We start from the raw sequence: 25,079 nt of genomic DNA, 5'->3' as shown, positions 1-25,079 counted from the left end.
GAGGTCTGTGAAGTAATACCCCAAGGGAAATGTAGGCTTCATGTCTTGAAGCATTTCAGTATTGACTGGGAAATTACTGGAAAGTACCTAGTGAGAGACAGCCCATTCTTGGCAAGTAGATCAAGTTAAAAGTCTGGATGTGTTGGGTGTCTCCTCTTCAGTTGGTCTAAGCAACAGCAACTTGTTAAATTTGGGGATTCCTGTTCTGCAGGGAACTGTGCTGAAAAGTTGAGTTACAGTCAGTTAATTATTGACTGATACATTTCTTGAAGAGTATGAAGCTCATCCATCCCAAAAAAAGCATGCATGTGTGTGTTTTGTTTTGGAAATGTTGTACTAGAAACGCCTCATGTGAGTTGTGGTTTGGGTGTTTAAAATCCTTGGCTAGACAGTATCTCCCATGATGTCTTGTGCTATAAAAAATGCAATCCAGACAAGATTTGTGGGACACAGTGGAGCACCCGGCATGAGGGACCTGAGTTACTGTGCTGTTATGTTACTGCAATAGCTCCAGTACAGATTCAGATTAAGATTGAACTAGCCAAAAATGAAACAAGTCAATCCTCTTCAACAAATTAAAATGGTCTCAATTCCATTTTTCCAAAAGAATGTATAAAACTGTTGGCAAAATAAGATTTTTAGTAAAAAATTTCATTTTTCCACAGACCATACTTTGCATGGAGAGAAATGTTTCAACAAAAATAATGTTCACAGCTCAACCAAATAGGAATTGAAATAAAAAGAAGCTGCTGTTTGAACTTTCTCAGACTATTGCTTTGGGCTCTGATATAGTTTGAATCTCCAGAAGTCTTTCTGTAAATTGCTACAGTTTTCTGTTGAAAGAGGCACCTTACAATATTTTTACTTTTTTAAAAAAATTAAGAGTTAATAAAAACAGATCCCCTCCTCTCCATATCTAAACTTTTGAATTGAAAAGTCACATCTGGCATGTATGTCATGAGCTCATTAATGAAAATTGTTGAACTATCGTACCGTACATCTCACTTTCCAAGCCATATTATGTCATTAACTCATTAATCATTGCAGCCCCTCAGTAGGCATTGAGGTGTTGGTGGGCAAGGCGATGGCAGCCAGATAGATCCATTTGGGCAGGTCAGAGGCTGTTTGAGACAGGTCTGGCTGTGTCTGCACACTTACAGGGCCAACTGGAGCATCAGATCATGAGGAACGGCATCTGATGTGGTCAGTCACCCCAGACACTCCTGTCTAAATCTGCCCTGGAGGCAGGATGCTCTGTGCTGGGCAATAGTAGTAATTGAAAGGAAAAGGAATTAAGAGGGTTAAAACCTGCAGAGTATTGTATTGCTAAATTCCCAACCCACTATTGGCTGCCGATTGCCTTGTCTGTAGTGCAAGTGTCTGACGCACACAGAGCCAACAGTTGTCCTTACCTCTGGATTACACTAATTATGTTGTATGCTACACTACTGTGTAGGTGCCAATGCTTTAATCCTCACAGCAACCATAAAAAAATCTTCTGTGCTTCATTTAGCACTGAGGAGCTGGCTAGACAGAGAAGTTAAGGAGAGAGCTCACAGCATGCCCAGCATTAAACTAACTCATTTATGAGTCCAGAGCCCCTGGAGCTCTGCTCTGCAACCCACTCATCATGGGGTCTTGCTCAAGCTTCCCAAATTTGTTGATCTCAGAGGAGTGCTTTGGGGGCTTACCACTTTGTCCCTGTGGAGCTGCCTGCAGGCGTAAATCTTTGGGTAAGGTTTAGGTATAATTTTCTCATCTATTGAAAGATGTAGAAAAAAGGAACCCTCCTCCCCCAACCCACGTCAGGTGAGTGCAGTAACCACTAGGATCTGACTGCTCTGTGGTTTCTTCATGGTCCATATTTCCCCACTTCCCCTAGATCAGAAGTTTTGCTCTATCAAAGGATGAAGCCAAAGGTCAAAATCCAGCCTTTTCCTTTCTCCAGCTTTTCCTGGGACTGCCCATGACCTGGATGAAGCCAGCCACTGCTGCAACTGTGGCTTTAGGGTGTTTCGTGTCTTGTCATGAACTCTGATCCATTTCTACCAAAATTCCGTAACTCATTATTTTACAGTAATCTATGATGTTATGTCGCCACAATGAGCATGGTTTTGTGATCAGTTGATACATGCCGTGTAATCTATGAGTGACGGAGGAATTCAGATGAAAGAAGTTCACCTTATACAATGCACTGTTGTGTGTTGCAGGAGCATCTGACAGACCTGAAAGAAGACCTAGATAAGGATGAATGTAAACAGGAGCCTGAGGTTATTTATGAGACGAACTGTCACTGGGAAGGGTGCACAAAGGAATATGACACTCAAGAGCAGCTCGTCCATGTGAGTAATGGTTGGGAGGAAATCCCAGCAATAAATTTGGGTTTCTGTGTATTTGTCCTCATTTTTTATCACTAGCTGCTGTACAGCCAGAGCTCACTCTGGGAGCTACTAAAGGTGCAAATCAGAGATACAGTGTGTAAACACTGCCAAAGCAGGTCACTGCTCCCCAAGGAGTTTAGCTGAAAGAAGCCTCTCATAGATTATTTGATGTCACTCTCTTCTCAGCTGCTGAGGCTGCAGTTTCAGTCTCCCTTGTGCACGACCCAATGATAGAAGGCTCTGTGCAGAGGACCTGATCAGAAAATGGGAAGGGGTCTGAGCCCTTCCCTCTTTGCTGGCTGTATTCACTGAGCCTCCCCACACACCTACACCAGCTATGGGTCAGGGATCATCCATACTGTACTCAGTCCTTGTCCAGGTATGACCTTTTATCCTGCTCTAACATGAGCTGTGGGGCCACATCACTTGGAGGCTGTTTAACTGCTCAGCTCATCCCTCCTACAAAAACAGAGCACTTCCAGAGTTTGAAGGCATGCTCCAGTGTCTCCATCAGGGCCCAACATATAGTAAAGGGGTTGATCTTTTTAAAATTGGGAAATAGGGCTTCCATAATCACAGTGATGTCCCCAGGCCAGCATCAAAACTGCTCTCTGAAGGATCCCCAAACCAAGTCATTGATCAGATTTTCAGTTCTAAATAATTCCAAGAACCTTTTCTTTGCTTTGCTTCACTTGGGAATGCACCATTTGGTTTCCCTTGTCTGCTGGGGTCATCAAATCCCTCAGACATGGAGCAAGTGTGTGAAATCAGACGTGATCTCTGTCTGAGCCCCGTCCTGACCCCCAGCCCAACATCCTCCCAGTCCTCATTTTGGGTCTGTGGTATGAGCCCCGTTTATTTGAAGCCAGTCCAGAGCTGCTGGGAATTGAGCATTTTTTTGCAATAGGACCCACTATTTTCTCCTTTCCCTTCAGCCTTTTGCTGCCTGCCTCAGCAGGCTCCAAGCCCACCAGGGGCCAGACATGTGCAACTCACATGTAGCCCTTTTCCTGAGAGCATGTCTGCTCTCACCCTTTTTTATATCTCTTCATTTTAGTCATGTTTAGATGCCACCAAGTAGGCATCAGTCTCCATTTCGCCAAGCTCTGCATGCAAACATTATCACAACCCAGAGGGACCACACTCTAAATGACAATTTTGGACATATGCTCTTCTTCCATCTAAGGCTAGCACCCTGCCAGAAGTCACTTTTTCAGTGCAACAAGTCCTTGAGTACAGATAGATTTGGAAATGGTTTGCAAGGCCAAATGAGTGATAAGGTGCTTAATGGGTTGCACATTGCAGGTCACAGGTGTTGCCTTTCTGGAGTTAAACCACCGTAGCCCTGTCAGATGGGCTGGGCTCATATTTGTCCAGCAGTACGTGTGTGTTTCCCTCTCAGACATAAGAAAAACTCTTTAGCGGTGCCCAGAGCAAAGTGCAGGGCAGGTCCAGGCAGCTCAGCACAATTTATTTCCAGAGAAAACCCAAAGAAAAATATTTGACAAAATGTCCAAGATTTTCCTAAATTTGGAAGGTTATAAAAATGAAGGCTTCTGTACTATGATTACTAGCAACATGGGGTTGTGGATTTGGAATGCCCAAAATACACATGCAAATGAAATACAGATGTCGTGGGCCAACTTCTGAGAAGGTGACATCCCACCATGCATGAAAAAACTCTGGTTTGTGTGCAGAGCAAAGTACCTGGGTGTGAAGGATCCGTTCTCCACACACAGTGAGCAATGTGCTTGTGGGATAAATGAGTGTCAATGGGGAGCAGAAGGAGTGAAGACATATTTTTGCAAGAGCCACTGCTGCTCCCAGCCTCAAAGGTCACACTCAATTTGAGAGAAGCCCAAGCAAAGCCTCTGGCCAGATGGGGGTTTCATAGGGCTATGGAGCTGTAGCTGAAGTGTGGTGAGTTGTGCAACTGCTCCTCCACCGTGTAATGGGAAGCAGATGTTGCCCAGACAGTGAGTTAATAAGCCTGAAGCGGGGCTACAATCCCTCTCGCATAAATGTGTCTTCCTCTGTCCCACTCACGACCAAACAGGCAAGCCTGTGCACTCCCCCACTCCTAGCACTGCCATGCATAGTCTTGGTTGCAAGTCAGACTCACACACAAATAGATCCAGGAGACGTATCTTCTCAGTCTGGTCTGGGTGAGGTTTAGCATGTCCTTGGGTCTCCTGGGGGGTTCACAAGATTTCCACCATCTGAGGCTAAAATCTCATGTTGATGCCTTGTTATAAAACCAGAACTGTAGGCAGTTGAGCTCCAAACTCAGCCTCCCCCTACCCTCCAAGCAAGCAGCTTTGGCTCTTGGTGTTTACCCATGGTGCCCGAGACACCAGCTGAGTGCTACGCACCTCTGCTTGCCCCTGAGTAGACCTGGTGCCCGAAGCAGCAGATCTCTGTCCCCAGGATTGACCCATGGTACACAAAACCCTGGGGGTGGATTTGGCTGGGACCATGAAGGTTGGTGATTCTGTTTTAATGCATTTTTGTGTCCTCATGATGCCTCACCACCCCGAGAAAGTCTGATCCCAGGCTTCAACATGTTCCTGGCCTTGGCCAGGGGGATGAAGGCGGGGGATGGAAAAAAATCTCAGCACAAAAAAAAAAAAAAAAAAAAAAAAAAAAAAGAAAACCCAAACCCAAAGTGGTTTATTTTAGGATTTCCTGTCAGTGAATGTCTGCTGAAAACATAGGAGCGCGGACAGGCATTATTTTTGGCAGCAAGACCCTATTCAGAGAGACAAGGCTGCCGCAGGAACAGCATTGCTGACAGGCTGGCCTCCATCTCTGTTTATTTTCAACAGAGCTTCATCTGCCCTGGGCTGGGAAAAAGCAACCCTCATCTTCCTCCCAGGATGGATGAAGGCACCATTCTGGGTCTGGCTTTTCAATACCCCAGCACAGGATCTCACCGACCTGAGTTATTAGCAGTAATTGAGGCAGCCGAGCTTTCCTTGGTGCATTGCTCACAGATGCTGTCGTTTCCTGCCAGCCAGCAGTGCTGGAGAGCAGGTGGATGTCTTAGCCCCAACGTATGGGCTGGTGTGCAAGCAAGTTTAGAATCAGAGAACAGTAGAATCATTTAGATTAGAAAAGACCTTTAAGATCATCCAGTCCAACTGAGGCTTGTCTCCTCCTCTCCCCCATCCTCCAGCAGTGCCCTAGAAAAATGGTTCCAGCTGTGTAAATGTGGCACAGGAGGGATCAGCAGAGACAAAAATGACTCTATCATCCTCCCCAACAGTGGCATCAGGCAGCCCAGGTGACACTGAGAGGTGTGCTCTCTCCCTGGCACCATGGGACCCCATTGCCTTTGCAAACCTCCCTTTTACAGCCGCTTTGGACCCAGCGCCCAGTGTGCTGGGTGCTGTGCACCTTCTGCAGGCCACACTAGACTGTGGAGCTGGCTCCTGTGTTCCTGCTGTCATTTGTGCACCTGGGGCCCAGGTGCAATGCCTGGCCACAGGCACTGCGCAGGGAACGGCTGGCTTTCGGAGCACTGTGCGTGCTTCGCTGGCATCAGCTCTTCCAGGAGTGACCTGCTTCTCTCTTCTCTCCTACCAGCACATCAACAACGATCACATCCACGGGGAGAAGAAGGAGTTTGTTTGCCGCTGGCAGGACTGCACACGGGAGCAGAAGCCCTTCAAGGCTCAGTACATGTTGGTGGTGCACATGCGAAGGCACACTGGAGAGAAGCCACACAAGTGCACGGTGAGCTGGCAGGGACACATGGTGCATCTCAGCTTGGCAAGTAGGGCAATGGATTTTGGTGGTCACACAAATGTGTGTGCAGACATAGGCATGGCCTCAAGCAGGGCTCTTCCAGGATACCCAGCTCAGGGCTAGTCCAGCTCTCTGTGTCTGGTTTATAAGTGCTTTCAGGTTATACCTTGGGGACAGGGCAAATGGTCAAAGAGGTTGGTTGAGGTGTTAGCAGTCAAAACTTCTTTTCCTTGGGGAAAATGGGTTCAGCTCTACCACAGAGATCCAGAGTGACTCAGGACAAGTCCACTTGAGGTGGAAAACCAGCCAATTTACTTGCTTATATCCAAGAAGGAAATCTAGCAACCCCACACTGTGGGGAATCACCTAACCCTGGTCATGTCTAACTCAGCATCACCCAGTACTGCTGCTGGGGCTGCAAGTTTCCCTCACCCACATACACAAACCTCCTTCCAACCTGGGGATCTGGGCCAACACCTCTCACTTCTGCCTTCTTAATCCAGAGGTGAGGTCAACCCTGGGTGCTTAAAACTTCAAGAGGAGCTCAGTCCCCAGACCTGCATGCAAGCAGCACTATGCCTAGTGTTAAACACTGCCTGAGGAAGAGCATGGGGTACTATTTTATATCTCATCCCTGTGGGTACAGGCTTATCTAGCACATGGGGGAGCAGGATTCACCTTCTCCTCAACCTTGATATATTAAAGCCCCTATCTGCCCTCATACATGGAGTCTTCCACCGCACTGCTGTCTGACATGGGGCAGCTTAGGGATGCCTGATTTGGGGCATGAGAGAAGCAAGCTGTGGAGTTCAGTGGCTGTGGCCAACTTTTAGGAAAGGAATGATGTTCACCATCTCTTCCCACATATGCTTCAGCCCTTTTTCCTTCCAAAGGTCCATCCCTGTCTTTTGATACCCTCTGCTCCCTGTCTTCTCCTCTTGTCTGTTTTATACCTCTTCCTCTGTCAACATTACACCGTTCCTCTCCCCAGAGCCTCAGGGATGAGTGTCTCTTTCTGCTCAGCAGATGTCTGATCCCTTCTCCCATATCTTCCTCCTCTTCTGCTCCATTAGTCACTTATAGCCTGGCTCCCTCCCTGGCTCTGCCCCAGATCCTGCTTACAAATATTAGGATATGTATGATTTGCTTGCTGCATTACTCCTTTATCAATCTTCCAGCTCTATGTTCATTTAATTTAGAGCATAAGCTCCCCAGGGCACAGGGCCATGTCCTTTGCTTTAATCTTCTAAAGCACTTTTCCCAGTCCTAGTGCTTTACCAATCTTCCTTAAAATTATCAAGGAATATTGATTGTTGGTGTGCTACAAAGTGAGCACTGAGGGAAAGTCTAGCCCTGCCCTTGCAGGTAGAGGGACTCAGAAGACAAAAATCAGGAGGGACTGTCTCCTCTTCAGTGCTGTAATGGAGCAGGAAAAAGCACCGCCACACAATCCTGCCTCTTTCAAGACTCAGTTGTGTCGCACTGGAGCAATGCCAAGGCTGTGTGTGTTTGAGTCTCAGGGCATCCTCTGCCTGCTGGAGAACTGCAGTCCCTCCATGTGCAATATGTTGCGGCAACTCTCACCAAACTGGAGTACCACAGGTTTCCAATTGCCTGGGATACATGGTAGCTCTGCAGACGGTGCCCTTCTGCGGCAGAGCATTCCTTGTCCAAGTCTGGCAGTGATTTTTTTAAAGTGCCATTTGTTTCAGACAAGAAGTTTGTGGTGTACATAAAGCTACAGATGAGCCTAATTGCAGACTGAGATTCAGATAAGGATTATTTCAACAGATGACAGCCAGAACTCCCACTGACATAATCAAATCCACGCGTAAGAGTGGGAACAACTGCTTTGAACATGCACAGGCTGCTTTGCTGAGAAGCTCTCATTTGAAAATGTGGCCTCAGTACTTTTGCTCTTAATAACTGCATTTTTGTGTCAGTATCCAGCAAAACCAGAATGGACATATTAGTTGCCGCATGCTGGGTTCTCTTTGTTTTCCAGTAAGTGGAATGATGTATTTCAGTAAGGGTAAGTGACTTGAGTTGTAAAGGACTGTTTGCACAGGGCAAGAGAAGGAAGGGATATACCATGCTACCTCAAAGTTGCAGCATGTTCTATGGGCCAAATAGCCTAATAAAAGTTGTCTGAGGAAGGGGAACTGGATCCATCCCACCCCAACAAAGCTGTGGAAGGAGTCAGCTTTTACAGGATGCTCCTACTGCCCTTGAAGAGAACCCTGCTTATTTTCCAACACAACAAAGTTATATGGGATCGGCCTGTGGCTATGTGCTTCATGGGTTTCATGAGCTGCATGTTTGCCTCACTTCTTAGCAGTGCAGGCAAGTCATATGCTGGCTGAGCACAAGGGGACAGGTACCGTTGCTATTGTATGCAGCTGCCTTTGGCCTCTGCCCAAAAGGTCCAGATCTCTGGACATGTAGGACCATGCAGCTGCCCACGGGGAAATCAGACACTAAGCTATGGCATGACCTGTCCTGCTGTGACACCAGTTTCTTCACTGGCCAAGACTCAAACATAACAATGTGAAGTCCTGTCACATCTGGACTGAACTTGTAGACGCGTTTAAGTGATCTGACTAAAATACAACACCTTGCAGCTTGTATACAAAACTTGTTGAAATTTAAAGTGTGTTTTAAGGTGCTTGCATAGGAAGTGCAGCATGAGCTTTTCAATGCTCCCAGCTGAACAGCGAGTGAAGATTTTAGGTAGAATTTGGAAGGAAGCCTTGCATTTGTTAAAACGTCTTCCACTGGTTTTAAGTTCCCACTTGTTTCATGAAAGAGCATTTAAGGTGGTCTCTGTGATTTGAGGTGAAATCCTCCCATGCTGCAGACAGGGCAGGTGCAGGGAGAAGCCTCCAGCCCAGCCAGAGTGGAGGGTGGCAGGACTTAATATCACCCGAAGCCTCACCATGTCTCCCAAGTTGCTCCTTCTCGTTGTGTGGGCAGCTGGTTTCCTTCCAAGAGGAAGGTTCCTGACCTGTTTTGTCATCCAAAAATCCATCTGTCTTCAAGACTGAGAGTCTTGTTTTTTAAACTGGTAATGTCAGACAGCCCGACCACAGCATCCTCCAAGAGAAGACCCAAGCTGTAATTTGGGAAACTTCAAAGCTTGCTAGATTTTTGCTTGTGTGTTAGAGAATGGTCTGTTATTTCCAGCGCTGGTGCTAGTGAAGTTACAAGGCTGGTCAAACCATCAAGAAGCCAACAGTTCTCTGGGTGAGAAGGAGAGGGCCTCCATTTCTGAGTGTGTTAACTGCAGAGGGATGGCAGGACGGGCTAAGAGAGCCCTGGGAGGAGTGGAGAGGTGTTCAACCTTGCTGGAAAAAAGAGTCTCTTGTTGAAATGTCAGGTGGGTACCCAACAAGGAGCAGCACCGTAAATATGACTCACTGCTGAAACTCTCAGCCTGCCTATGGAAGCGAATTCTCCCAACAAAGTGGATGTTGTTCCCTAAAACACAAGCCCTTTAAAGGGAAGGAAAAAAAGGAAGAATGAGAAACAGATGAGAAGGGTTTAGGCAGGGGGAAAATCAAATTTTTCTGGTTAATTAATCACTCCTCTTGTGTTTTTTTATTTTAGTTTGAGGGTTGCTCCAAAGCCTATTCCCGCCTGGAGAACTTAAAGACACACCTGAGGTCCCACACTGGAGAAAAACCCTATGTCTGTGAACATGAAGGATGCAATAAAGCCTTTTCCAATGCCTCGGACAGAGCCAAGCACCAGAACAGAACGCATTCCAATGAGGTAAGCCTGGGCTCACCACAGCTCAACGGAAGGCTTTTTTTTAATTTTGCTGACAATAAACATACACTTTACACGCTGGACTCATGTAAAAAGAAACCTACTGTAATGAGAGGTTTTTCTTATTTTTTAATGGGATTTATTTTGCTGGAGAGCCAGACCACATTAGCTTTATATTTATGAAAGCCATGTTTGAAATCATAAACAGATGTTAAAGTATGCAAACTTTTTAATCGGCTTTGGAAATTAAAGCAGGCATTTTCCAAATTTATAATTTTTAATAGCTCAAATAGGACTGTACAGTTGTGCATGTGGTGTTTAATATTACTGTGTAGTAGACTTGCAGTAGTATAACAGCTACCCTGGATCCTGACGCTCTGGAAATAATACTCCCTCCATCGTTTGATGTACAATGATAGAGCACAATGCAATGCTTTGTTAACCTTGGCTAATTAAGACCCACTATTAGTAGTTGGGGAGCAGAGGAAATTGCCTTTATGTAACGCATGTGATGGTCTGTTGCAATCAACCACGGCCGACGATTTAAATTTATATTACCACTAATTAGCTGACAGGGGAAGAAAAAACAACACTGCAAAGTTCTAATAGTGTTTGCAGCCATGAAGAATTCAGTCTGTAGCCTAATTTGCAACAGTTAAATATAGACTATTGGAGAATGGAACACAATTGCCATGGATGACAGCTTATTAAAGCTATGCTGTGTCTACAAAGGGCTTGTTGGGAACATTTCTATCTCTGGCATAATATCAGTCAGTGATAACCAAAGCTCTGGAGGTTTCGGAGATTCTGTTGTAGTCAGAATAAGGACTCAAAGTCCAGGATGCCCTTCTGTGCTGTGTTATGCTGAGATGGACCCAATGAATGACCTTGTTCCCAGTGTTATTTGAATTGGTTTGGGTACAAAATCAAATGTCAGGATTGATTGTCCTTCACCAGTGAGCCATATTCCCAGCAGGACACAGGTTAAAAATAACCCATATCCGCACTGACACTGGGTAGTTTGGGGTTGGTTTAACGCTACACTGACCTTGAGATCAGGAGGGTCCAACAAGACATGCAACTTCTCATCTGCTCAGCAACCTGCATTCCCAGTAACCGGTGTTTGACTAAAACATCATTTGCTCTCTGTTGAAGTTTCTTACCCTGAAAGGTAGGCAGTCATGATATTCTCTCACATTTCAGGTATTACATATTGCTTGTTTTCCAGCCCTGGGTGCTTTCTCTGCTTTCCTCCAGTGCTGGACCAAATGTCCCTTTCATTTCCACCTCATAACACTATAGTATTAAGTCACTCTCCATTTTATTTCTCATAAGCTAAATAAGTTAATCATGCCACCAAAGATTCCCATTACTGCAGCTTTTTGTCCTGTCCTTAAATCGATTTTGCATCTCTCTTTCATCCTTAAGGATTCAAGACTGCTGGTACAATTTTCAGTGCTGGATACAGACTCGCTCTGCCCAGTTTGTGCACGCTGAAGCAGTATGTGAGCTTTTTTCTTGCCTGTAGATCACTAGAGCTTGGATCCCTAGAGCTTTTCCAGAATCATTCTTAGGCAGGACAGAGTTTCCCTTCTGTTGGGCCAGCTGGTGTCCCATACTCCTACATGTGGAATTTTGGCTTTGGCTGTATTATTAAATGTCATTTCTTTGATGGGTTCAGTTGTCCAAGTGATCCAAATCAGGAGCTGCTCTGGATCTGGGATGACTCCTCACTTTGTCTGAGCAGAGCTTGGACACACTTGAAGGTCTGCTCCTTTGGGTTCCCATTGTGCAAGAAAGTGAGGCTGTAGGGCAGGAGCATCCAACTCATTGTCTATGGTGGACCCTGATCTAATATGCTGACACTTGGCACAGGCTGCATTCAACAACAAAAATTAAAGACTCACTTAACAGATAGGGATCTTTATCCTCTGCTGTTGCTTCTCCTGGAGGATGTCAAAGCCTTTTCAGGTGCAGAAACAGCATAGCCACTAATGGAGGATTTGTACCAGACCAGCTGAGCCTTAACACTGGAACTACATAGCACTACATGATCTTGCATTTTGCCATTATGCTTACCCCTGAAATGCTGTTCAACTCTCCTTGATACAACACAGGCATGCCCCAAGACTTGTGGGAGATCTATAGGCTGCATATAACGGCTCTCTGGGCCATATATTTGACACCCTCTTTTTGAGGAACACCTAACATGATCCTTTGCAACAGGTGACATCCCTCATGGCAAATCTCATTGCACTGGGCAGCAGGCCCAGGTGAGGGTCCTGCAACCAGCTGTGGCCATGACCAGTGGGTTATCAAACTGCACTGAGACCTTGGCTCACCAAACCACATGGATGCAAAGCAGGAGTTTGTGACTCTGAATATTTCCCATTACCCATTAGTAACTATTGTGGTTCCTAGCTACCTACTAAATATATTCCTCTGCTTGCAGTGTTTACTGGGGATACACCACAGTTTCAGAGTTAGTCATCCATGTCTCCTCTAAGGGGGAAGTTCCAGGTTCCCTGTATTTGTCTCTGTCATTGTATGATAGAACGTAGGTGTATGGTCCAAACATGCTGAAGTTCAAGGCTGAGGTTATATTACCACACTGGCTTTTGTGTGACTGTTGAAATGTCATATACACTATCTCGTTTTAAACTTTCAGTGACCATTTGAAGGGTCAGGAGATTCCTTCAAAGTTATTCCTAGGAAAAGGGCTTTCATCCCATGACCACTCTTCAGTGCATACACAAAAGAGTGCCACGAGTTCACAGCCAGCCAAAGGCTTGGAGTGACACTTTATCCAATTCAAGCTAAACAAGGGTAAAATGCATAAATTCAGTTCTCCTGAGTCCCTGGGGAGTTCTTCAGATCTCCCACCCAAAGGAGTATCATGCTGTATGTGTATGGGAGTAGGAGGGAGGCATTTGAAATATCTAAATCATTGACTTCACTAGGGCATACACTACATTAGATGTCAGAATCTGGATAATCCACAGGATCTATGAAGGCACGACAACAAAACAGCAGTTGTGCTCAGTTCAGTTGCAGGGGGTATGGCCTGATGAAGTGGATGGGTGTACCCCGTTAGGTGGAGTGTCTGCTGTCCAAGCAACAGTGATCATGTTACCCTAATTACTGGTGTCTGAAAAATCAGAACTATCAGGCCTAAAGGATCTTTTAAAAAATCCTTGAACTGTTTTATGTAGGGGTTTTTAGCATGTGTGGTGGGGATTCCGTTCTGTAGAATAGGTTTTAATAGCACCAATAATACTTCTATAATGCCTCCTCCAAAAGGTTGCATAAGATTTATAAACAAACTATTCTACTTTTTGTGCTTTGGTTTACCCAGCTTTAAAATATATTAAATATTTACCTCAGTGGGGTGTTATGAGAATTTAGTTTGTTCAAGTGATGTGCCAAGATCAGTCAGGAAGTATGCTTTTGAATAAAAAACAGCCTTTCAGTGTTTTTCATGTGATGATGTTGGCTTTCTGAAAAGAATATATACTCATTTGTATTTTTTCACTTAAGCTTCTGGACAAAATTACAAAACAGATTAAAAAAAAAAAAAAAAAAAAAAAGAATAGGAATGGTCATTTTGGGTAGCCTTCAGACAACAACTATCTGGGTTTTTCATGGATCTACCCTAGTGCATTGGCAGAAAAATACTTAGAGTAGCTGTGAGGCTGAAAGCGGAACTTGTGATGAATTCAGAGCTTCCAGCACAGCAGCACCAGCTCAAACAACTGCAGCGCTAATACACTTTGGAATTGAAAACCCAAAAAAAAAAAAAAGTTAAAAGAAGAGAAGTATCTGTTTGCTGACTTCTGTTTTCAGAAGCATGGCTTCAGCCTTGTTTTCCTGTGGCAATCAATGATTCATGAATTCAGGACTAGAGTGCTATCATCTGAAAAAAACATTGCATGCCTGTGGTTTGTTTTGCACAGTAACAGATTTCAAGGTGACAGGTGCTGGAGTGGTATGATAGATTGAGTAGGGTGAATCCAGTCTGGCTTGGTTTTGTTGGAATTCCATCAGCCAGAAGGTCTCAGACATTTTCTCGGTATAGACCCCACCTTAGCAGAGAGAATGTGTTATGGCCAGTCCCCTACATCACCTCCCTCCCATCCATAATCAGGAAACATTCCTGTGGCCACCCGAGCAAAACCATACATGGAAAAGTAATATTAGGAAAGTATTTCATGAATTCTTAGCTGTCTTTTAATCCAGAAAACGAAAACAAGGAGTTTAGCCAACATCAAATGACTGGCCAGGTCTATGTGGATCAGCAGCAGCCCATATATCACATGTTAGAGATCTCAGTCTTACAGAATCATGTGGAGCAGATGCTCCACATTTTGTTGCTGCCAGCCACTATGCTCATTGTATTTTCTTGGCCCATACACTGCACCTGTAATATTTGGGCTTGTTCTAAATATAATCCAATATTTGCTTGTATTGACAGAAACCCTACGTCTGTAAAATCCCTGGCTGCACAAAGCGATACACAGACCCTAGTTCCCTCAGGAAACACGTTAAGACCGTGCATGGGCCTGATGCTCACGTCACAAAGAAACAGCGCAACGATGTTCACCCGAGGCCACCTCCACTCAAGGAAAACGGGGACAATGAGGCAAGCGCCAAGCAGAGCAGCAAGGTTACAGAGGAGAGCCCCGAGGCCAACAGCACCACGAGGAGCATGGAGGATTGCTTACAAGTCAAAACGATAAAAACGGAGAATTCTGTGGTAAGAGCAGTAGCTCTTGGCAGAAATTACAAGGCCCCTAATTTCTCCAACACAATAGAGGCGTGAAGCATTTGCATGCCATTTACCTCTCAGGGCAGTTGCCCTTTACCTGCCAGCACCCTAGAGTTCAAGTCCAGAGATGAAACTGCAGGTCAGGGCACAGTCCAGCACATTTTGCACCTTCCTACCCAGCATCAGAAATTCCCGCCCTCATAGTCATGGGGGCCACATGATGCCCAGTGTTGAGCTTAGCCTCCCCGTGCTGTGAAAGTGGGCAAAAGTCAAGAGTGTTGTGGTCACGTGAGCTTTACCTACTTCACCAATTTAAACTGAGCAATGACCATAGGGCACAGATCGATGAACACTTCTTGAAGCAGAAATCCTGGCTTAAGCAATCCCTTTTCTCCTCCTCCCTGCACCCTTCACTGTTTTTCTTTCCAGGCTGCTGCTGCACAGCAGTTTTGTTGGCACAAGAGTTGTGGGCTGTCTGATGAAGCCAGTGGGCATAAAAGTAGCTGGTTTATTTTTGTTTGGTATCTTAGATCAAGTTCAATTCCACAGTCTTATCCACTATACACAGAAGCACAGAATCTCTGGGGTTGGCGGGGACCTCCTGAGATCATCTAGTCCAACCTCCCAGCTCGAGCAAGGTCAGCTAGAACAGATTGCTCAGGAGTGCATGAGTTCAAATATGATTCCTAGCTGCCACAGAAAATTGTAGTGGGACAATGAAGCAGAGAAGCGAAACCAAGAATAAACATGGGAGCAATGCTGTGGCCCACAGAGTACAGGCTTGCCGTCAATGATCATGCTTTACAGCACCATGAATAGCCACCAGTTGAAGCAGAGACCATTTCTCAGTCTTCTGACCATTACAGCAGTTCCACAGTAGGCAGTAGTGTGGTTGATGGTGCTAACGAGGTGTGTACAGTGATGGGCCCAAACACAATCAAGCCTCTTCCACCCCATGCAGCGGGCTCATCTGCTCCTCAGTACACCACTACAGTGGTGGAGATGGAGCACTGCAACACACAGGTCACTTGCCTTTCGATGTTTCTCTTCACCTTCATACCCAAAGTTCTGGTCTGCTGCACCAGTTCAGAGAGGGGCAGGGTGTGGCTTCCATACAGCAACAAAGACCTTCACCTGCAGAGGTGAAGTGTTCACGTAGTCCCCAGACTTCTCACTAGAGCTGAAAGGACTTTGAGCTCCAAAATATATATTTTCTTGATTTGAATCCAGGCAAAAAGATTGTTATTCCTATGAAATAACATGTCCTGGATCTACAAAGATTTTCGAAAAATGTTAAGGGATGTGTTGTTGGAAAAATTACTAATGATCAGCATGTTTCAGTTAGGAAAGAATTTAGTATTTTCACATCCAAAGTGTCTCTAATTGACTAAGGGAACAGTTTTACTGTGATGAGGCTCTATATTGAGTTACAAAAAATGGGTGTGAGAACCACTGGACAGAATGACCTCTCTCCGATACTCTTCCTCTGTGGTTTTTTTGTTATGGTTTTGTTTTTTTTTTCTATGAAAACATGGACACAATCACAGCTCCCCTCCCCCTTTCTCCCAAAGGTGTGGGGTTGTTTTCCTAGGGCTCTGCACTCCCAAAGTTGCAGCCAAGCTGTCTCGCTGGCATCAGGGCCATGGGTCGGATGTTCCTCTCCACTCTCCCCATCCAGCACTGCGTACTTCACTCGTGCACATCTAACGGGCGGCATCTGACCTGGCGGGCCCACGTCCAACTCCTGTTTCTTGGTTACGGTCAGGGTGGTGGGAGGGGTGAGATTCTTCACTGGTTCCCATTAGTCCAAAGGCCTCTTGTTTTGACCCATCTTTGGGTCTCGAACCAAACCCATGGAGATGGGTGGGAAGTCTCTCCTAGGGATTTTTATCTGGGCCCCCAAACAGGGAAGACAGGGAAGATGGGGTATGGGAGAGGGGGAGATGTTGGCAATTTGTGCTGTATTCTGCACTCCCTTCTTCCTCCTTTTACTAACATGGTCCTTTCTGTTAATGCTGCCTTTGTCCTAACAACCTGTTCTTTATTCCCATTTCCCTTTCCTTATTCTACCTTCCTAAGGACAGTCGGTACTAAGGTGAGCAAAGAAATCATTTGTATTAAAATACCTGTATAAAGCACGGTCTCCTGGAGACCTCCTGTCTCCAGCTAACCCCAGTGGGGTGGAGGTGGAGGTGTGTGGAGCGATGGGGAGGGACAGGGGATATTTACTGGAGTTCAGAAAGGGGGAGGACACAGTGCCCAAGGATTCCCTTTGCTGCCTTTCTCCCAGCACCATAACTTGCTATTAAATCCCAGGATTACAATCTCTGTCATCCCAATTGAAGGGCTATGAGGCCATCAGAGCCAGTCAGCCCTGTCCATGAGGGCTGCTACAGCGCAAAGTAAAACACTGCATCACTGCACTCCCACCTTGGCTTGGGGCAAAGTACGTTGCCTTTTCAGCACTCTCATTTTTTCTGGATCATGGGCCTCAAGCAAAGAAGGCAGGCATTCTGTCTGGTAGCAGCAACAGCTACCTCAGAGCAAGTTCAGACCATTTAGTGTCTGCTGCAAATAAACTACTCAATGTGAAATGCGATTCCTAATGTAAATAAAATAAATATTTATGGTGCTTATCTACCTTATCTGCAAGTGGGAGTTTGCAAACAGTGAACCAGGTTTTTATCTGACTGGGAAGTTTGTCAGCTAACCTAATTATATGTTAGGGCATTTAAAAGACAGAAATACGTTGTGTCTGAAATACTTGGGTCTTGATCCTATGTTAGATAAGCCAGTGCTTGCTGCAATATACCTTGCACAACCAGGTAATGTGCAGCTTTTCTTTGAGAAGCATCTGTCCTTAATCTTTTGGAGGAACAGTATTTGGTTTCTCTCCATCCTCCAGTTGAACCCACCATAGTTTTTCCAGCTATGGGCTTCTGCCCTGCCCTCCTACCCCAGGGAAGGTGCCCCTGCCCCCTGGTAGAGCTGAGATCAGGCAGCAGGGAAGGGTAACAAGAGAGGAGAGAGACTGGGATAGGTCCAAACATGTGGAGCCTGCTGGGGATGTAGAGCTCCTGGTATATTTCCATCCATGTTTCCACCTGCCCAACTCGTCCTCTTTTCCTTCTCCAAGATGTGTCAGTCCAGTCCTGGTGGCCAGTCATCATGCAGCAGTGAGCCGTCACCCCTTGGCAGCACCAACAACAATGACAGTGGAGTAGAAATGAACATGCACAGCGGGGGAAGTCTGGGAGATCTGACAGCGTTGGATGACAACGCTCCTGTTGTGGACTCAACAGTCTCATCTGGTAATTCGACAGTCAGCCTGCAGCTAAGGAAACACATGACGACAATGCAACGACTTGAACAGCTCAAGAAAGAGAAACTCAAGACAGTTAAGGATTCCTGCTCATGGGTGAGCCCATCTCCACAAGCCAGAAACACCAAGCTGCCTCCCATCTCAGGAAACGGTAAGTCCTGGGCATGGGCTATGTCCTGTATGAACCTTCCAGAGTTTGATTCTGGTTTCGTAACCAAGAGTCTACCCTGGAAGAGAATCGTTTCTTTTTGCCTCTGAGCCAGACCTTGCTGGATAGAGATGTCAGGTAAAATGGAGAGCTTGGGTGTAAACACAGCCATCTAGTGATGTGCAACAGAAACCCAGATGCTCAGTGCTACAGAGCTATGAAGGGAGACAGAGGTGTTGGTGTCCCTGTTTCTGGGCCTGACCAGGACCCAGCCACAGTTGTCCTCACTGTCCCAGTGGCAGTCGCAAGACAGCTTGGGTTTGTTCCAGCAGTAACAGTTCCCAAAGGGCTAATGTGCACCCCAGGAGACTGCTGGAGTACAGCAGCAATTCGGACAAGCCCTCCATCCTTGATCTTACTCTGACAAGCCTTTTGTCACTTTGAGAGCTCCTGGATGTTGCCTACACCTTCATATGCTAGCTTCCCACTGGCTGGGGATCCCTGATAAATGTACCTTTATGATCCCTTCAGTGCTTCTCTAACTTTGCCAAGAAGTCCCAAGGCATGGGGCCTGAGTTATACATAACATCAGGGCTTAGTATGTTGGAGCTTCTTGGTTTACTCTGGGAAGAAACTGTGAGTCTTAGCTTTTGGGCTCCCAGCCTCCTATCCCTGACTGCTGTGCATCTGTCCCAGTGAGCAGCTGTGGCAGTAGCTACATGCTGTCCCCGTGGCACTGTTCATACCAGTCATACTTTTTTCCTACTAAGAGAAACCCATGTGGAGGCACTTCCTCAGCAGCTGGGTATCAGCAGGGTACACATTGCAAAGACTGCAGACGACACTTCTTGTCTTCTCTCCCCAGCCTTCTTGCTCTTTGTGCATGGACACAGAGCTGGAGATGAAGCTTTGAATTCACTGGCAGCAAATGCAATTCGCTATCGTTCCAGTAAAATATTTGGGGGTGGCTTTCTGTGTCTGTATTCTGGCACCAAGAACACTACCAGTTAGAATTTCTCACCTAACTAAACCTTTTCTTTTCCTGAAACACTTCAGGCTCTATTCTAGAAAATAGTGGTGGTTCTTCTGCTACGCTGCCTAACCCCAGAATAATGGAGCTGTCTGTCAATGAGGTTACGATGCTGAACCAACTCAACGAGCGCCGTGATAGTACAACAAGCACCATCAGCTCTGCCTACACTGTCAGCCGCAGATCGTCAGGGATCTCCCCATACTTCTCCAGCCGCCGTTCCAGTGAGGCTTCACAGCTTGGGCACCGTCCCAATAACACGAGCTCTGCTGACTCCTACGACCCGATTTCCACAGATGCCTCCCGTCGGTCGAGCGAGGCAAGTCAATGCAGTGGGATGCCGGGTTTGCTGAACCTCACACCAGCTCAGCACTACAGGCTGAAAGCCAAGTACGCTGCTGCCACGGGGGGCCCTCCTCCGACTCCCCTGCCAAACATGGAGAGGATGACCCTGAAGAACAGGATCTCGCTTATGGATGGACCAGACCCCACCTTGCCCTCCATCCGCCTCCCACCAGGCCCCAGGCGTTGCAGCGATGGTAACACCTATGGCTACCCATCAGCTGCAGTGTTTCCCCATGAGGTGCCAGGCAGCTGCACAAGACGGGCGAGTGACCCGGTGAGAAGACCTGCTGGAGACCCCCAGTCCCTCCCGCGAGTTCACCGCTTCAACAGCACCAACAGCATGAACCCCTTCCATCCTCCGCACCCTGCGGACAGGAGGAATTTCGGCCTCCAGACCTATGGGCGCTCAGACGGGAGCCTACCCCGGCACACCTACTCACCCCGTCCGCTAAGCATCAGTGAAAACATCACCATGGAAGCCATGTCTGGGGAGGTGGAGGCACCCGTTGGAGACGACGACATTATGCTGCCAGATGACGTGGTGCAGTACATCAAATCCCAGAGCAACGGGACGGCAGCCGAGAGCACTTCCATGGGGTACAGCAATGAGATGCAGAGCTTCCAGGGAAGTGGGAAGCTGCAGCCTCCAGCCTTGCCCAGCCAGCGCAGGATGGCGGTGGCCGAGGCAAACATGAGCCACTTGGGACCCATGATGGCAGAGTGTCCCATGAGCTTTGACGCTTCCTCAGACATGAATAAAAATAACATGCCTGTCCAGTGGAACGAAGTCAGCTCGGGTACCGTTGATATCATGTCCAATCAGTCGAAGCAGCAGTTTTCACAAGGGAACTTAGCAGTGGTCCAGCAGAAGCAGAACTTTGGCCAGTACCAGAACTACAACCAGCAGCAGATGCAGCTGCCAGAGAACAGTATGAACGTAACACAGCAGAGCTTTATGCAAAGGAATGTGGGCATGGATGGGCAGAGGCTAAACTGTATGCAGCTGCGGCAGCAGCCAATGAGCCTAGGCCCCAGTATGAACCCCGATCTGGGCTTACACACAGGGTATAACCAACCTCATCAGATGCTGGGCCCCAGTGCAATCAGTGGCAACCCAAATCAGATCTCTCCTTCTTGTAGCAGCATGGCAGCAAAGTCCGGACCCCACCTTCATCCTCAGCAAATGGACATGGCGAATGACCCTTCTTTAATGGTTGGCAGCAACAGTGAGCGCACAATATTGGGCCAGGTCATGCATGAACCGAGCCAGCAGAACTACTCATCTCAGCCAACCCACCTGAACTTCCCCGTGGCTCAAGAGGCCTTCCATCAGCCCATCATGACCTCCAACCAGCCCAGCTTTGAGCCACAGCAGAGCATGATGGGCTCAGCCACGCAGGCGTACCCAGCCGGCATGGTCCAGCCCCGTCCTCCGCCCGAGCCGAGCCCGGCCAGCAGACCTCGAGGCCTCCGCACTGTCCAGCAGCTGGGCTACATGAGAACTCCCCACCCTACAAACACCACCAGCCCAGGTCAAGAGGCAGCAGAGGCCATGCATAAAAGAACCAGCGAACTGTTGTCAACACCAGCCCAGCAGTGCGCAGACGGCACAAGGGAAAACAATTTGATGTACTATTACGGTCAAATCCACATGTATGAACAGAACAGCAGCTTTGATAATCATGCAGACTGTCGGGTCAGACAGCAGCAGTGCGCGCTGAACAGCAAGCCAGCCGCTCTGCCTTCCCCGGGCACAAACCAGGTGTCCAGCACGGTGGACTCACAAGGTCTTGAGCCGCCCCAGATAGATTTTGATGCCATCATGGATGATGGGGACCATTCGAGCCTGATGTCAGGAACCCTGAGCCCCAGCATCCTTCAGAACCTCTCCCAGAACTCCTCTCGCCTGACGACTCCACGAAACTCTCTGACACTGCCCACCATACCCGCGGGAATAAGCAATATGGCAATAGGCGATATGAGCTCCATGCTAACCACGCTGGCGGAAGAGAGTAAATTTCTAAACATGATGTCATAACAGTAAAGCACAAGGCCTTAGTGCTATCCAAGGGGCTCTGCGTGAAGCAGTCTTATGAATGTGCTTTTCAAAAATAATCTGTTTCAATAGAGTAGATTTTTTATAAGTATTAAATACATTAAAGGGATTCGAAATGAAAATTTTAAAAAGTATCTGTACAGAATTATGTAAACTATATTCAGGCAGTTCAGCACCACAAGGGTGCACCTCTAGTATTATTTTTTGGCTTAGTTTCCCAGAGCACTGAACAGTATCACCACCAAGCTAGGAGACAGCACGAGCGTGGTTAGAGATGAAACCCTCCCTCCCTGGCAACCCTGTAAATAGCACTCCCCATCATTTCCCATTAGTTACATTTGCAAAAAATTCCATTTTCAACCCAACCCAGAAAGAAATGGGAGGATGCAGTTTTGATCAGAATAAAAGCCATATTATGTATTCTGCTCTGATGAGAGTAGGGTTTAGTTACGTCTCCAAACAAGCCCTCTGCCAGCAGTATTGTTTTATACCGTAAATACCTTTATACCTTGCAAAGAGCATTGATTCCAAATGGCTTCTCAGCGAAGTGCCTTACCATGCTTTCGTGTTAAGTAGCCAAGGCCTCTCTTCCTTTAAAAATCAAATATAGTGTATTGCCAGAAGCGTATATAAAATGTACATTTATAAAAACATAGTGGTGTTTCGGAGAAAACATTGGAAAGACACATTGATGAGACACATAAAAGGTGAATGCACACTTTGATCAGATGTGTTTACAACGTGGTTTATATCATGTGCAGAGTGGAGCAGAGGCCTGTGAACAGCAATCACTGGGAAATAATCCCCCGTGGCAGGAAGGCTCTGGTGTGCAGACTGACACACACGCATAACTTTGCGCCCTCTGAGCGCAGTAACTTTCTGCGGGGGCCCCGCATGCATCTTTAATGTCAGATCTCTGAAGCACACATTACCATATCCCTGTGCAGCTTTGCAACGGCTTCGCTTTCTGTTGGGTTTTCCATGCTGAGGTGCTCATACACAAAATTGATGGTGATGAAGAGAGTTTTATGGTCATTTCAGCCTGGTCTGCATTGTGGCAGCGTTGTGGGAGGTGGTTTATCTGGCCAGGGTTCGTCTGTGTAATATACTCCATGCAGGGCTCTGCCTGGGCTCCGTGCACACAACAGGCGTGTGGCTGCACTGATGGCAGGCCAAGCATGAGCTAATACACCCTGCCCTGCAAGAAGGCTTGTTGGCATGCACCCAATGCTACATTATCGTGTCCCACAGCTTTGGTCAGCATGAAAAGAGCTGCTGTATCCAAAAAATATACCACTGAGAACCCGGTGTGTTAGTTTGGCTAGTGCTTTGTGCTACAGTATATAGCTACTCTTTGTACGCAGCCTGGTTCAGTTCAGCACTGCACCTGCAGTCTACAGCATAGGCAAACATCTGGATAGTCTCAAAACAGGTATTTGAGTCAAAATAGTAGCTTGGTCAGTAGGAATCTCTTGGAAACGTCCTTGGGGAAGAGATGGGAGGAGCACGGCCTCCCAAAACCAAATCCTCTGCCAAAATATAACTACTTGTGATAATGATCAGCTGTTTCCAGGCCGGTCCCACCTGGCACTGAAGTCAATCTTAGTTGCATTATTTATTTTTGCTGTCGTTAGACAAAAGGGTAGAAGTGGTGGGGTGCATGTCCCTGAGCAGGAGGCCTTGCTAAACTTCTGACTGCATTGGACAAGGACAGCTCTCCCCTTCCTGCTCTCATAGCATCAGCTACTTTCTACCTTGTATGTTGAAGGGCAGGGGAGAAGTGTAACATTCCCCCCCCAGGTTCTCACAGTTTGATGGGACAAGCATCTGCAGAGCTTCGCTCTCTCCTTACCATCTCCTCTCACCCCCTCATATTGCTGTGATGTTCTCACTTGCATCTGACTCCATCCCCTGCACGGGACAGGGACAGCTCTATAAAGGTGCTTTCTGGTGTCCCTGTTTTCCTTTTGCACAAACTGATGTCAGGCTCACTGTTCCCGGCATGACCTGGGGCTGGCATGAAAATGCCTCATGTCACCTCCAGGCAAACTTTGCAATATCAGATACCCCAGCAGCTGTGCTCAGCAACAGTGGGTCGGGACAGCGCTGCTGCCAGGTATCCCTGGGTATGGCTGGTGCAGGGAGATGCTGCTCAGCATCCTGCAGTCTCACCCATCCTCACCCCAAATGCAGAGGGTGTGCACAGGATGCTCTCACCCCCGCCCTTCACCCCTTGAGGCCGCTGTGACTCCTGATTTGCCCAGGGTGCATGAGGACAGGAAAGCAAAGCAAGGTGCCTGGCTTATATGTGTCTCCCGTGAAAGTTGTGTTTAAAGGGATTGTTTTATAGTCCGCTGTATATATTCTCCTGCAGTTACCGACCTTGCCCTTGCCTTTGCATTTATGAAAAGAGGGCAGTACATATTTTAGGACATTGTACGTTGTCCTAGACACTTGGAGTACAACTGGGCATCCCTTGTGCTGAGATGGATCAGGCTTTCGTGCGTCCTTCAACTGCTAATCTGATTTTTTTTGACAGCTGTGTAGGGCAACGATGGCTACTGAGTCCCTCTTCAAAGATATCTCATTAGCAAAAGATCAAATGCAAAAGCAAAACCAAATCTCCAATGACTTGAGATTTCTCAGACTTTCCAGTGGTGGTCTTCCTTCATTTACTGAAAAAGTATTATAATAACCATTCCAGCACTGTATATATTATGTATAGAAGACATCATTACTAAAAGTACTGTAGGTGAATTGTTCTGTCAAATTTATACCTTAAGAACATTTTTAGCTGTTTTCTACATCATAAGAACGGCGGTAACATGCTGAACGTGTATATAAACCTTTTGTACATTAAAAAGTAATTTTTTTCATAATTTCTTGTGCCTGTTGTTATTCCTTTTTATCAGTAATGGTGATTGGTCTTGATCTGTCATTGCTACACCAACAAGGTTGGTTGGACCCTGGTGGTGCTTAGGAACAGCTGGTGAGGAGCTGGATGGGCCTGGTGTGTGGGTCACTGCATGGATGTGCAATGGTCTTGCCTTGAAAAGTTTCCGGTCAACAATGGAATGGAGGTGGCAGAAAGAGAGGCAGAGAGGCTGGGAGGCTGCTGCAAGCACAACCACTCTGCCCAGGTGTCTTTCCTTGGCCTCCTGGCAGAGGTGATTTGAAGGAGGGTGACAGTGCAGTGCAGCAGGGACAGTGCAGGAGAAGGGCTTCAATAAAACAAAGGCTAGAGAAATTTAGCAACCAGAAGATTCATGGCAAAATGACTTGTTGACTGTCTTGGTCAATGTACACAAGGAGACAGAAATAGGACAGATCAGCAGAGCTGTGATGCGCCATGATAGCAACAAGTTGAATACTGGGTTTGGAGAAAGGAGAAATGATTCTATCCACTATGTATGTGATGGGAAGCAATGATATGATGAGCAACAGATACATTGGTTGTGATCCAGTTAGAGCCTGGTCCAGTCCATTGATGAGAAAGATTTCATTTGACTGCAGGTGG

The 25,079-nt window shown here is 46.8% G+C and overlaps 1 protein-coding gene across 5 annotated transcripts in view; it reads left to right on the top strand.

Annotated features, from left to right (window-relative positions):
• GLI2 (GLI family zinc finger 2) overlaps nucleotides 1-24,441 on the top strand; it is a 197,346-nt gene extending 172,905 nt beyond the window's left edge. For all 5 annotated transcript variants that reach the window (XM_033003404.2, XM_033003403.2, XM_033003405.2 and 2 more), the window contains 6 exons: nucleotides 2,211-2,342; nucleotides 5,967-6,116; nucleotides 9,735-9,899; nucleotides 14,368-14,649; nucleotides 17,798-18,134; nucleotides 19,188-24,441. In XM_033003404.2, coding sequence (XP_032859295.1) covers nucleotides 2,211-2,342; nucleotides 5,967-6,116; nucleotides 9,735-9,899; nucleotides 14,368-14,649; nucleotides 17,798-18,134; nucleotides 19,188-21,544 — 3,423 coding nt within the window. In that variant the 3' untranslated portion in view covers nucleotides 21,545-24,441. The remainder of the gene's footprint in view (nucleotides 1-2,210; nucleotides 2,343-5,966; nucleotides 6,117-9,734; nucleotides 9,900-14,367; nucleotides 14,650-17,797; nucleotides 18,135-19,187) is intronic.
• Nucleotides 24,442-25,079: the final 638 nt, after the last annotated feature.

The sequence above is a fragment of the Tyto alba genome, unplaced genomic scaffold (assembly GCF_018691265.1).
Source record: "Tyto alba isolate M040663 unplaced genomic scaffold, T.alba_DEE_v4.0 Super-Scaffold_7, whole genome shotgun sequence".
Lineage (NCBI taxonomy): Eukaryota > Metazoa > Chordata > Aves > Strigiformes > Tytonidae > Tyto > Tyto alba.
This window is presented reverse-complemented; position numbering and strand designations above follow the sequence as displayed.